This window comes from Corvus brachyrhynchos, unplaced genomic scaffold (genome assembly GCF_000691975.1).
Source record: "Corvus brachyrhynchos isolate BGI_N302 unplaced genomic scaffold, ASM69197v1 scaffold319, whole genome shotgun sequence".
NCBI classification, from domain to species: domain Eukaryota; kingdom Metazoa; phylum Chordata; class Aves; order Passeriformes; family Corvidae; genus Corvus; species Corvus brachyrhynchos.
In genome coordinates, this window is record NW_008246065.1 from 1,929,764 (window position 1) to 1,942,924 (window position 13,161).

Genomic DNA, 13,161 nt, shown 5'->3' on the forward strand with positions numbered 1-13,161 from the left:
CCCGTGGGCTGGTGAGGGCCACCCGCGGCCAGGAGCGCTAGAGGAAGGACCAGCTGAGCCCCTGACAGGTGTCTCCGCCGTAAGTGCCCTTACACAGTCACTCGAGGACTGACAGACTTTGCGTTTGTTATTGCTGCTGCTGCGACCTTCAAAGATGATGTTGGCAGAGCAAGCCCAGAAGTGGTTCCCAACTCACGTGCAAGTTACGGTCCTTCAAGCCAAAGGTCTGAAGCCAAAAGGTAAAAATGGCAGCAACGATGCCTACACCATCATACAGCTGGGCAAGGAGAAGTACTCCACCTCGGTGGCTGAGAAGACCCTGGATCCCATCTGGAAAGAAGAGGCCTCCTTCGAGCTCCCTGGATTACTCATGCAGGAGAATCCAGAGAAATACATCTTGTACCTGATTGTCATGCACCGGTCGCTGGTGGGGCTGGACAGGTTTTTAGGACAGGTGGCCATAAACCTGAATGATATATTTGAAGACAAGCAAAGGCGGAAAACAGAGTAAGTGATGGTTTTTTCATTATAATTCATATTCCTTGGACAGTTGCACTTGGGGAGGGTGGGAAATAATAGCATTACTATGAATGTACATACGTTGAAATGAAATTAATTCTGTCGTCAATTCGTGTTCCAGTCTCTTAACCTATACAGTTATGTCATTGTGGCCTGACCTCTTCCAGAGAAGTTTACTATAATCAAATGCTTACTTTGCACAGGGAAGGACTGTCAATAACGTTAACTTTTCTGACAAACTCTTGTGTGTAACATGAACTCATTACAGTCTGTTTTTCTAAGCATTTTTCTTCGTTCTGTGCAGGGCCATACCCCCATTCAACTCCTACCTCAGTTTGAACCATGCGTGAGACTCAGATGCCCTGAAACCTGGTGTGGTTCTCTTTAAAATTGTTTTCCTTCAGTTGCTTCAACTATGTGTCTTTAAATGTTTTATATTTATGTTTTAGTGGTCAATGAACTGTGACTTAATGAAGGCTTACCACAACAGCACAGTGCTTTGCTGGTCCTGATTAATCTTAGGCCACGATCCCACAGGCTGCACTGTACAGCAGGCCTTAACTGAGAAGCCTGAAGAGAAATTTTGGCTCTTGTGGTAGCTTCCATCAGTACCTACATAGGCCTTTTTCAAATAAAATTGTGTTTGCCAGGAAGTTCAGGCACTGGAATGCAAAAAAAAAAAGGAATTAAAAAAAAAGTCATCGTAGCAGTTTAAGTTGAACTGTACTTATCTAATTCTCTGAGTTTCTCAGCTAAATGAGTAAAGTTGTTTTAAGGTTCCTAGTCAGGACATGGTTACACAAAGGTGTTTGGTAGCAGCATCATGTATCCTCCATGTGTATTTGTAACTCAGACTGTAGGTATGAGAGTACTGTAGGCATGCCTATGACTCCATGCTTTGGGTTTGGTTTAGGTATGCTTGTCCCACAGGAGCTGAATAAGAACAGCATGGAGACCTCCAAGTGAGCTCTATGTAGACAGTGACATATGAGCGCTGTCAGATATTTCTGCAGCAGTTAAAAAGTTCCTGCTCCAGGTGCTTTTCCTCCTCTGGTGTCTCTTCAGTAGAGTACAAAAGCTCCTGTTCCCAAATCTCAGCTGTTAAAACTGAAGTCTGGTATCCATAGTGATGGTGGGTCTGTGGTGAGGTGCTGGACTTTGCATCCAAGCCACTAAAAGACTGGCATCGCTTGTCTGTCTCTGACTGTGCCAGGGTTGAACCTCCAGCAGCGTTGGCAGTTGGAGGTGGAAATCCATATGGTTAACACCAGGCAGGGCTTCTTGGTCAGACTGCGGTTTCTTCTGAAACCACCTCAAAACTTGGTGCTACTTAAATGCATGGCTGAGGTTGAAGAGCACCAAAGACAAGTCAAAGCTCTCATTGCCGTAGTGTTTGTTTTTGTAGACTGATTTTTTTGCAAAAGAGTATATTCACAAACCATAAAAAAGAAAGAAGTAGTTCCTGCAAAATGTCTTGTGGGTTCACTGTCTGGAGTATTACGCTTTTTAATTGCTTACCTTTTTAGGGACAATCCAGTTATCTTGATGCAATACATGGTAATGCCTGTAGCCTTAGGGTCTTAATTTCTGTTAACACTTGATTCAAGAAGTTTCACTGCTCTTTAGACATGCATCTTAAAAATTCTTGAATCATTAGTTGTAATTATCTTGCAAGTCAGTAGGCATCTGCCTTAGTTGCAACACCTAGCAACAAGGTGATAAACAAGGTGAATGAATGAGGGAGGAATGCTACTAAATGTAAATCTAGATAGAAATATGTATTCAGAACTGGAGTAAAATATGTAAATTATTCCTGTATTACTGTGAGTAGCAAAACCTCTTCTCCCTAGAAAAAGAAACATAGGGTCTTGCACCAGTTTTAGCAAAAGTAGTACTGGATTCTTGCAAAATTATTCCAGAAATTTTTAAGTGGGGTAAGTAACACAGTCCTTGTGATAGTTAAATAAACATTCAGATCTGCAGTATTTTTATAGGAAGTTATGCTTAGCACGGCTCCATAGGTGTTATTTTCTCATTTCTTTCTCTGAAGTGTGAGAGAGGAACTCCTGCTATGTAGACATGAAGCAGTTCCTTCCAGACCACCACTGAAATCGCCGCGGCTCCTCGGGAACGCTGCGCGCTGCCTGCGAGCTCTGCTGCACAAGATGGGGGCCTACGGGGAAAGTTTTACAAACAGCCTAAGAGCTTTCTTCAGAAGTTACTTGAGCATTTAAGATTGCAAATCTTATTAAAAGTTGATGGGTGTTAGGCTTCTAGGGCCGAACAGCCGTACTTGTAAAAGTCTTATGTAAGTGTAAAAGTGCGGCTGGGCGGCAAGTGGGATTTTTGGCAGTGCGTTCTCGCTTAATGCTGATTTAAATTCTTATGAGGAAGGAGCCACTGAAAGTCCAGTTTTCCCCTTGGTGTCTTTAGGTGCTTAGAAACCTCAAAAATGTCCTTTCTAAAGCTCACTTTAGAAACAAAGTAACTCGGAGTTCTTAAGTTTAGATGTTTTTGAGAAGTTTTCGTGGTTGTGTGCTTGTGTGCCCTTGTGCCACGCAGGTGTGTCGTTGCTGTCTCCTCTAAGCATTACTTGGAGATGTGGATGCAATTATTTGTGCATGTGTGTGGGACGAGGGCAAACTTTCAAGAACAGATTTACGAATGCAATCTCAAACAAAATGCTCTTTTTCCCCTCCCCTTTATTAAATCCTTTTTGATACAAAATATTCCTAGTCCTGTGTTGGCAGTAAACTAAGGGTAATATATTTGGACCCAAAGACCTTCTAACTGTGACTATGGTGTGGGAACTGAGACACCCAGCACCTTTCAAGACCAAGTCCAATGTCTTTGCTACCAAAGCATTCTGATGGTTGAAAGCTATATTCATTGTTTCAGAAACACTAATCTGTTTTATTAAGCAATGTTTTTACTTTCAAATATGTTCAACAGGCTTGTGCTGTTATTAAATCCAGAGTTATTTTCTTATGTTGATGTAACCTTAACATTTCTTGCTTTGTTTGGGGATGAATGAGATCCAGTTATTTGATGAAGTGTCTATTGGTAATATTTCTACTTTTTAATATATTTAATAGCTTCCTCTTTCCAACACAGCTGTACATATGGTGCTGTAAGAGACAGACTCAAGAGTCACCAGGGTATTGCAAAAAAGATATTTAATATTCTGCACAATGCTGAACCCTGTCAGCAATTCCCTAGTGCTTTTTTAGTAAGGAGGTATGAGAAGTGAAGGCTACCAGCTGATTCTGAGTTCCTAGGAAGACCATGGGGTGTGTGACATTTCACTTTTTACATATTTTTTTAATTTAATATTTTATAATTTGGAAGAAATAAATTTCAAAAATCATTGCAGACTCAGGAACGTTATGTTAGGGAAAAATAATCCTTTATTTTCTGTGTAGCTTTTTTTGTTACTTGTCACATCTTAAGACAAATACTCCCTGCAGTAAAGTTTTCAGGCAGAGGCCTCATGATAGGATTTGTCTTGTGTTCTAAGAAACTTGCTCTGGCTCCAGACTTAATGAAACAAAGTATTTACTATAACTTGATAGGGAAAATTTTGTACACAGCATCATACAATGTCCTTTTCCTTTCTGAAACTGACGATTTTTCAAATTCTTAAAAGTAAAAATTCCTGGAACAGTTAGATCCAGATGCGGCTCAGATGGTCCCTCACTAGATCTCTTCCAGAGACTTCATCCAAAGTGTCTGCAGGATCCCAGTTCATTTTCTTTCTGCCTTAGTCCAGCAATGCCCATTGTACTGTGAAAGTTCATAAATTTGTGTCTCTGACATCTCTGCTTTAGCTGGAAATGGACAGGGACTTTTTACTTCTGCTCTTTTTTCCAGAGCTGAAAACTAAGCTCCAGATGCTGAAAGATTTTACTACAGTTCAAAAGGCTTTGGAAAAACTGCTTAAATGAAAGTGTATTTAGCAAAAGTTTTCAAATGTTCCATTTGTGACACGGCTTTTATTTTTTGCAATAACGTTGCATGGGTTTTTTAATTCATCCTAAGAAATACATGGACAATTTTTTCCATCTGCTCTTGCAAAATAAATATACCTCTTCTACTCTTCCATTTGAAATGTAAATTATGATCAATGAATGTATTGTTTTAAAGAATATATGCTTTTTTGTAATAATTTCAATTCAGTTATAATTCATGGTTGCCTTAATGCTGCTGATAATCTGATTGCATAGCATCAAGACAAATTTTTGAGTTACCATGTAGTAAGAAAAATACTTATTTGCTGACATGCCTTAATTTACTGAAGCATTTTTCAGTTGTTTTTTACAATGACTGTGCTTAGATTTTTTCCACCTGAGGGCTAAATGAACACAGCACTAGAAGAACAAATTGCTGTTAACTTTCCTGATGTTACTTATTTCCTCAGCTTTTGCTTCATCCTTGTTACTCTAATTCCACTCTGTTTATTGTCCATTCCTTTGTGTGCTTCCCTGGATGGCTCATTTTATTGTATGTTCAGCTGATTTAAGATGCAACACTTGTTTGGAATGCTATAAATTTAAGGAGGCAGGTGATGTAGAGTTATTATTTCTTATGGAAATGTCAGAGGAGACATCTTTTATTTTTGATTTAGTTCCTCTTCTCCCTGGAGTCTATAATACCTCAACAACACTCCCCTCCACACACATACAAATTGCAGCACTGGTTAAAAGAACTGCTTGCTTGAGCATAAACAGTGAAGGAATCTTGGCCTTTTCTAAAGATACTTATCCACTTATATTGATAATAAAAAAGTCAAAACCAGCTTCTCAGCAAGCGAAGAGAACTAATGGTTGACCATGATCAGTACCTCTGTGTTGTAGGCACTTACTTTAGTGCTGCTTAGCTTCCTGGAAGATATGCAAATTGTGTGACTTTTTCCAAATTAATGTGAATTCTTTCTTGGCAGCCTCTGTCTTGGATATGAGCTCCCTCTTCAACTGCCTCTGCTCTGTCCTCTCTCTCATCTGTAGCAGCACAAGCAAGAGGGAGGCACTTGAGTAGGTGACTTCAAATACATCTGGAATTATGAACAAGCAAACAAGAGTAAATAGATAATATATGGGCTCGGTACTTGTTAATGAGTGGGAACCATTTTAATAATATTTCTGCAAAACATAACACACTATTATTTACTAATTTTTAGTCTTAACTTTAGTTTAAACCAGAAAAATGCATTTTAAGGGATGAACTTCAGTAATAGTGGAAATGGCAGGGTGTAACAAAAAATGTCTTTATTGTGGTTAGAGCAAGAGAAAAATCTTGTTCCACTCAAGTCAAAAGTGGGAAGAGTAGTAACTGAGAAATTTGTTAAAGGCACAGAAATAAAGGGCAGCCTGGAGATTCCATGCAGCTTGTTTTGTGGTACCACTCATTAAATAGAAAAAAAAAAGGAATGTGAGTAGTGAGGAACAGAAGAGAAAGATGGTTATGGGAGAAAACAAAGTTTTGCCCAGTTATAGCTTTATGGACTTATATTTTCAAATTATTTAGTAATATTCCCAGCACTTACATTTTGACAACAAATCCATGCACATCCTCTCAATACATCATAATTCTGAGTCAGTCTAAGTGCCATCTGGATTGATATGCTTCTCCATTTTCTGTGCACATACACACATGCTCGCACACACACTCAACTCAAATAACTGGCTTTAATTCTCATACCTTCAGTTATTTTGTTTCTAAAATAAAAGTATTCACACATAGTCTTTAGCCAAAATAATAAGTAAACTAAGACGACTTTAATGACTTTGATTCGAGTTGATGTTAGCAAACCCTGTAGTGAGGGTGTTGTGATAGCTGTCAGTTCCCATATGTTTTGTGGTGTTACAATGTCACTCTGTAGTATTTATTTTAAACTGCTTTGAGTATCTCATTTCGGTTGGCTTCCAGAAAGTAAGAGTATTCATCTTTGGGAGTGTCATCACTTATTTTAATAAATTATTTGTTTTCTTCTTAATTTCCCGTCATACACGATGTAGTCTGTGCTCAGCCCCTTGCCTTAATTTTCCTACTTGCTGACTTTTGGGGCAGTCTCTCAGTATGGTATTGGAATGATTTATCACAAAACATACTTCTGTATTTTTCAAAGTGCATACGCTGCTAAATGAAAATGTCAGACAGTTCTGGGCTTTGGATGTTGTTTTTTTATCAATAAGCTGTGGACATTTATGTCAGTGGGGTTTTGTAAAGCAAGTTTCTTCAGTGCATCTAGCATGACAGTAGTCATCAACTTTGTTTTTGTGACAGCTGATGGACATGTTCTATCATTGAGATTCTGATGGTCTGTTTTAGGGGTAAGTTTAGAAGTATCTGCCTGCATAGAAAATTCTCCTCATTACTGTGTAGCAGATCATGATGCCGATTTTTGCCTGTAAACTCAAGGTCAGAAGCCTTGGCGGATGCTGTGATGATTATGTGGCTTTTTGCAAAATTTCTTCAATAATTTGTGAATTAGAATAAATATCTTGCAAAATTCTTCGGATGCAATCTAATGCTTTCAGCAAAGCAAAACTAGATCAGTTCAACAGATGATTACTGGTAGAGGGAAGGCAGAGTGATGTATTTGAGAAGCAGAAAGATGGGAAAATTCCTTCAATACTTTCCATGTTTGGAGTTGGGAGATCGTCTGTCATGCACAGGTTGAATGTGCTGGCTGGAACACTTGATTCCTGTTGAGATTGGTAGACAAGTTACCCAATGCTTTTGGAGGCTGTTAAAATGTGTAATTAAAATGTAATTGAAATTAGGTAGTGCTTTTTCTTACCCATGCTGTCAGCCCATCCTGTTCACTGTTACATGGTGAGCAGAATAGGCTGAGTGATGCTTCTTTAAAGGAGAGAGAGGGATAAGACTTGGAAGTGTCAGATTCTGTGGCAGATTTGGAGAACAAGTAAAATCAGAAAAGGGGAGGAAAAACCAGCTGAAAGTCTGTTTGTAGATCACTAGCTATTTAAATGAAATAGGCAGGCCATGATTTTGTAACTTGCTCATTTGTAGTAGCTTATTTCAGTTTTCTCCTTCACCCTTCCTGTCTCTTTCCTAAGGTGAAGGGTTTGTTGCTGGTAGTACTGCACAAGTTATGAGAGTTTGCTTTTTCCACCCCTAATTGTAGGTGTGGCCAGAATCAACTGATTTTGTTGTGGTTAGGAAGTAGCCCTGCTGCTTCACATAGGGGTTTAGCTTTTCAAGGCTGCCTGGTCAGCAGGATTTTTCCTCTTTAGCCTTGCATGTTGATCTTCTCTTTGCACATTCAAGAAAATTGTCAGCATGCAGAGCAGCAATTTATAGAATACTTAAAAGTAAAAATTAACAGAAACCTGTGCAAGACAGGCAGAGCCCACTAGCACCCTGAAAAACAGACAAGGGAAAGAAGCAAGGGTTGTTCTGATGGAAGCCATAGGGAAAAAGTTGAAGTTAGAGAGTGTATGGAGGACATTGCCCTACAGAATATTTGAAGGTGAGAGCAAGAAGAATAAATGTGATTCCAAAGGCAATAGGGCTTCCTTTGAAGTTGGGAAAATTTACCAGACTTTGTACAAGGTCTGTTTAAATAAAGACTGTCTGCAAGACTGGATGTAATATTTGGTTATTAAGTAAAAGGGCATCTGCTCTCATAAAAGCCACCCTGTTTTGTTCATGTATGTTATTGGCTATTTTCCTACTTTGTACAGGCTTTCTATAGAATAAGCTCATGGCAGCCTGACAAATGGAGCATTTATTGTGGCTAAAAGTACTGTAAACAAAACCAAAATAGCAAGTTTTATTGGCTTTTATAATACATTTCAATTTTTTAAATTGGCAGTAGTATAGTGGAATTTAGTGTTTTAGGACCCAAATGTTGTTATCTGAAAACAGCGGACTTCATTTTCCGATTCTTTTTTCTCTCCTCTATAAGCTGTTTTTTCTATTTGCTGCTCACGCCCGTGTGTTGTCGAAACAGATTCTAATAAGAAACATTTACAGACTTAGTTGCTCATTCACGTGCAGCTCCACATAAATGCATTGCCTGCATTTGTTCTCATCTGTTTAAAAAAGTAATTAGTTGCCTTTGAATTTTGAAGAAAATCATGATTTGAGTCTGCTTCTCATATTGTCTTGTTATGAGCTGAAGCATATGGAACCTTCATTATAACTAAAACAAGATAAACTCTCCAAGGTAACAAAGAAGCCTCCTTGAAATGCCTGTGAAAATTAAATATCTGTCTTTCATGCAAAGATTTGATCCAGCAATCATTATTCAAATAGAAATTCCACTGAAGACCAGAGGAATTTTGCTGGAGTAGAAGAGTTTATGATTAAATTCTGTTGGAATCAGTAGCAGTATTGAACCTGGTTCCTGCAGGACCTTCTGTTGTCTTCCTAGGGAGAGTTTCGTTGTTTGCCCAGCTGAACTTGTTTTTAATGTCAAGTTCTTCAAGGTCTACTTTGAAAAGAAATGTAGAAACTGTGAAGGCAAGGTATTAGTTGTGTGCTTCTTTTTAAGAAGAGGTAAGTGTCAAAATGGTACATGGCATTTGCCCTTAGCAGGTAAGTGCTGGTAATGACACAGCATTGTTGATTAGTGATGAGAATGCCAATAATGGAGTTAAATGAATTTTTAAAATAAAAGACATTCTTCCACATAGCAAAAGCTTAAGAATTCATGTCTTCTTGTTGTTCTAAGACAAGTTAACAAGTGTCATTCATCAGTTTAAAGTTTCAGTAATTCCTAAGCAGAAACAGAAGAATTCACCAGTTTTATCAGAGTATTAATGTTTGAACCCTGTGAGGAGAGGGAAAAAGGGAATGTTTTGTTACAGTGTAGGCTGAGCCATTACATTTGAATGTCAAAAAGTGAAGTCCTTTCTGCCTCCTGCATCTCTTAAAACACTCACGAGCCTTATTTGTACTGGTGTGTATGTTTAGTGGGTGGCTGAGGAACCATGGGACAGCTTTCTCAGATTCAGGATGGTTTTTGTTGGGGCTTTTTATCTGCACAGACAGGATCTGTCTGAGCAAGGGGTTGTTCATTATGGCTGTGTATTGTTTGTATTTTTAAAGGGAATATGTAAACATATTTTCTTTTAAAGAGTTTTAAAGAAAGTAGGCTATCTTGTCTTCCAGTTTTTGCCATGTTATGTAGCACAAAGGCAACTGACTCTTGGTTCTGTGTGTGTTTTCTCTAAGGACTCTATAGATGACTTAAAGTGTTTCTGGAATCAGTTACCAAAGAAGTGAAACATTATTAACTAAAAGGAAAAACAATCCATCTTCTTCAGATACATATTCCAGGTTTTGCATTTCATTTAAAGTATATAAATGAAGTTACCTCACAACAGAAGAAAAGTTTTTTTCCTAAAGATTTAATTATCCTTCTACTGGTTTGAGCTTCTGGCTCTACAGGTCTGGATTCATGTTGTTCGGGGCCAGAACAGAGGAGGTGTGATATTTCTTAATTATTCTACTTTAGTATGAAATATAAAATCTTGTGAACATCACAAAGCAACAACAACAACCAAAAAAGGCATGTATAACTGTATCATCAATTTTGTATCTGTTAATAGGGAATTTAATTTCTTAGTCTCTCCAATTCAAAAGTTACTCGTGGTAAGGCACTGTTGTGGGAATTTGTGTGCATGGATTTCTCCTGACAGTGGGGTTAGAGCACTTCTTTGGAGCTGGTGGATCTGAAATATGCCCTTGTGCCCCTTTTTGAAAAAGGGAAGGGCTCTTGGTGATGGTTGTGGAGGAGGGATTGTGTGTTGGTCATTCATTTAGGTGAAGCTGTGGAGGGAGGATTGAGCCATAATTCTGCAGATGCTTCCATGGGACAATGCAGCACAATAGGGAATGAATAAGACACTTGGATAATGATAAAGCTTTTGCTGGACCTGGCAAAGAAGCACACTTGGCTTTTTGAAACAGATGATCACACCTTTGATCTCTTTTCAAGGAGTGGGGATTTACGTCATGGTTCCAAAGGAAATATTTCTGAAGTTAATCCTGCTGGTGACCTGCAAAAGAGAGGATGCTGTTGGATACACCTACGTGCTCACAGTTGTGCTCGTGGAGTTACTGTCAGCATCCAGAGGGGAGGCAGTTGCAGAATTGAAATGGTAGCTGGCTGTTCAGGGCTCTCAGATATTTCTTAGCCAGTGTTGCTGCAGTTGACATAAATCTTAACCAGTGCTTAGAAGAAAGGAAAGAGGGGAAAATGTTTGCCAGTGTATAAACCTGAGCAAAATCAACGGAGAAAAGGTCACTAGATCAAGTAGTTGCCACATAGAATACATTAATACACATCACTACTAAATAAAGGACACTTGAAAACTATAAAAAAATAAAATAAAATGTATCTATATTTATAATTAAGTACAAATTCTCCTTTGTAAGCAGATGGAAGCCCACTAGCTTTGATGAAGTTTAGTCAGCTTCCAGAGTTGATTTTGATTTTGAAACAGCTGAACACTGTAAAGAACTTCGTCTTGCTTAGTTATTAAGTTTTCTCTTTGAAAACAAATATAAACAAAGAAGTTTTTTAGCACAAGAATGGTTGAGTCTTCGATGTAGGATTTGGGTTTTCATACTTTAAATTGTTCTAACCGGATGCATTAACCAACTAACCAGAGTGTAATGAGTAGTCTCCAGAAAACACAACTTAATTTGTGCTCTTTCTCCTTTAAGGTGGTTTCCCCTAGAATCCAGACAAGGGAAGAGAACTAAAGACAGAGGAGAAATAAATGTCAATATTCAGTTTATGAGGAATAACATGACAGCAAGTATGTTTGATTTGTCAATGAAGGACAAAACCAAATCCCCATTTGCTAAACTAAAAGACAAAATGAAGGGTCGGAAAAATGATGGGACGTTTTCAGATACATCCTCTGCAATCATCCCAAGCACTCACATACCTGATGCAAATCTAGAGGTGTGTAGTGGTGAAGCGCAAATGAAATCAAAACCAAAAAAACCTTTCCTCTTGGGACCTCAGCGGCTGTCCTCAGCTCACTCCATGTCAGATCTAACAGGACCACACGTCTCCTCAGACAAAATGAAATCCAGCACTGTTGGCTACTCCCATCTTTTCAGGCGTCAGCTGGAGTCCTTTGGCTCGGTTGATGAAGGTGGTAAGTAAAACTCACGACCATTAGAGCTACAGCTCACTGCTATTAGGGCATTCAGAATCTGGTGCTTCAGTTCATGAAGCACTTACAAGGCCAAAATGTTAAGAGATATTACTGGCCTATTTTTTACACTTTCTTTAGTTGCTGGTGGCTCATAATTGCTGTTTCTGAGCATAAGAAATAACTCACATGGCTCATAATGTATGATAATTTAGCATTTTCTTTTATTATGTCCTCATCTGAGAGTATATTGCATTCCAGAGGGGACTCTAGGTGAAAGAAATAACATCTTGCGAAAAGTAAGTCTAATTAAAAAGTCAAAAACTATCACCAAATTTTAAACCTGATTTATACAAAGAACTGTGAGTATTTTGCATTGTTCAAAGTTATTATGCACTAACATACTTTTGTCTCTTTCTGGAATGGCACAACAGTCATAGCTGTCTTCTCTACAGATCTTTGTTTTCATGCAGGAAACAAAAATTTCCTGTGGTGCCTATCCATAAACATTTCTGAAACATGAAATCGAGGCCACAGCTGTTAATTTTTTTCTTTAATAGCTTAGTTACTCACCAGTGTTCTGAACTGAGACTCAATTGCAAAGCTTCTAGATCTAAGCTAGAATGGGTTTTCTGCATGTCATAAACTGTGATATAGTGTCTCATTGATAATATACTAATGACAGATTGTTTGCAGGGAGTCTAAAATCTCCACACAGAAGGACATTAAGTGTTGATACTTCTAAAATGAACCAACTTGACAGCACAGTTGATGAAACTGCACTTGAAGCACAAAATGACCCATTTAATGTGAGTGCTTCGTTACCCCAAAAATTTGCTACACTGCCAAGACAGAAGAATCCATTTGAAGAAAGCCCAGCAACGTGGGATCAAAACATAAGTCTGTTTTCCAAACCTGTTGAGATCAGAAAAGAAATTAAAAAAGAGAAGAAAGAGAAAGTTAGTCTTTTTGAAAGAGTGACTGGAAAAAAAGATAGCAAGAGGTCAGATAAACTTAGCAATGGGGGATCAGAGAGTTCTACTGACTTGAAATCACCGAGTGCGTTTGGGGAAGCTCATCAGGAGAGTTTTGATTATGATTCGACTAATCCGTTTATGGCAAACTTCAAGCCTACAAGCATGTTGCCATCTTCAAGGTAGGTTTTTGCTGTATTTCAATCTGATATCTTGAACATGTTATATAAATGAAAATGGGAAGTGTTGAGGAGCACAGTCTTTGCTTTATACACGATTATATCAGTGCTTGTCTGTTTCTAAGTAAAAGTTACGAACTTTTTATATAATTTGATTGTTTCATACTTATTTTTGAAGTGACATTTTATTACTGATATGTGCTGTGAATGTTCTTGGGTACTTGTGTTTGTGGAAGACCTGTTTGTGCTTCAGAATGGGCTCTCCCTGAAGTCTTCTGCTTAAACTGAACATTCGTTGTTAATAGTTACATTGCCCTAAGTGAGGTTTTTTGAGGGAAAGGTTTCAAGTGT

At 38.4% G+C, this 13,161-nt stretch overlaps 1 protein-coding gene across 1 annotated transcript in view; it reads left to right on the forward strand.

The window, feature by feature from the left end:
- The first annotated feature begins 6 nt into the window (after nt 1–6).
- Nucleotides 7–13,161, forward strand: part of RAB11FIP2 (RAB11 family interacting protein 2) — a 32,318-nt gene continuing 19,163 nt past the window's right edge. Inside the window, exons 1-3 of the mRNA XM_008643187.2 lie at nt 7–507; nt 11,218–11,660; nt 12,354–12,813. Coding sequence (XP_008641409.1) covers nt 155–507; nt 11,218–11,660; nt 12,354–12,813 — 1,256 coding nt within the window. The 5' untranslated portion in view covers nt 7–154. The remainder of the gene's footprint in view (nt 508–11,217; nt 11,661–12,353; nt 12,814–13,161) is intronic.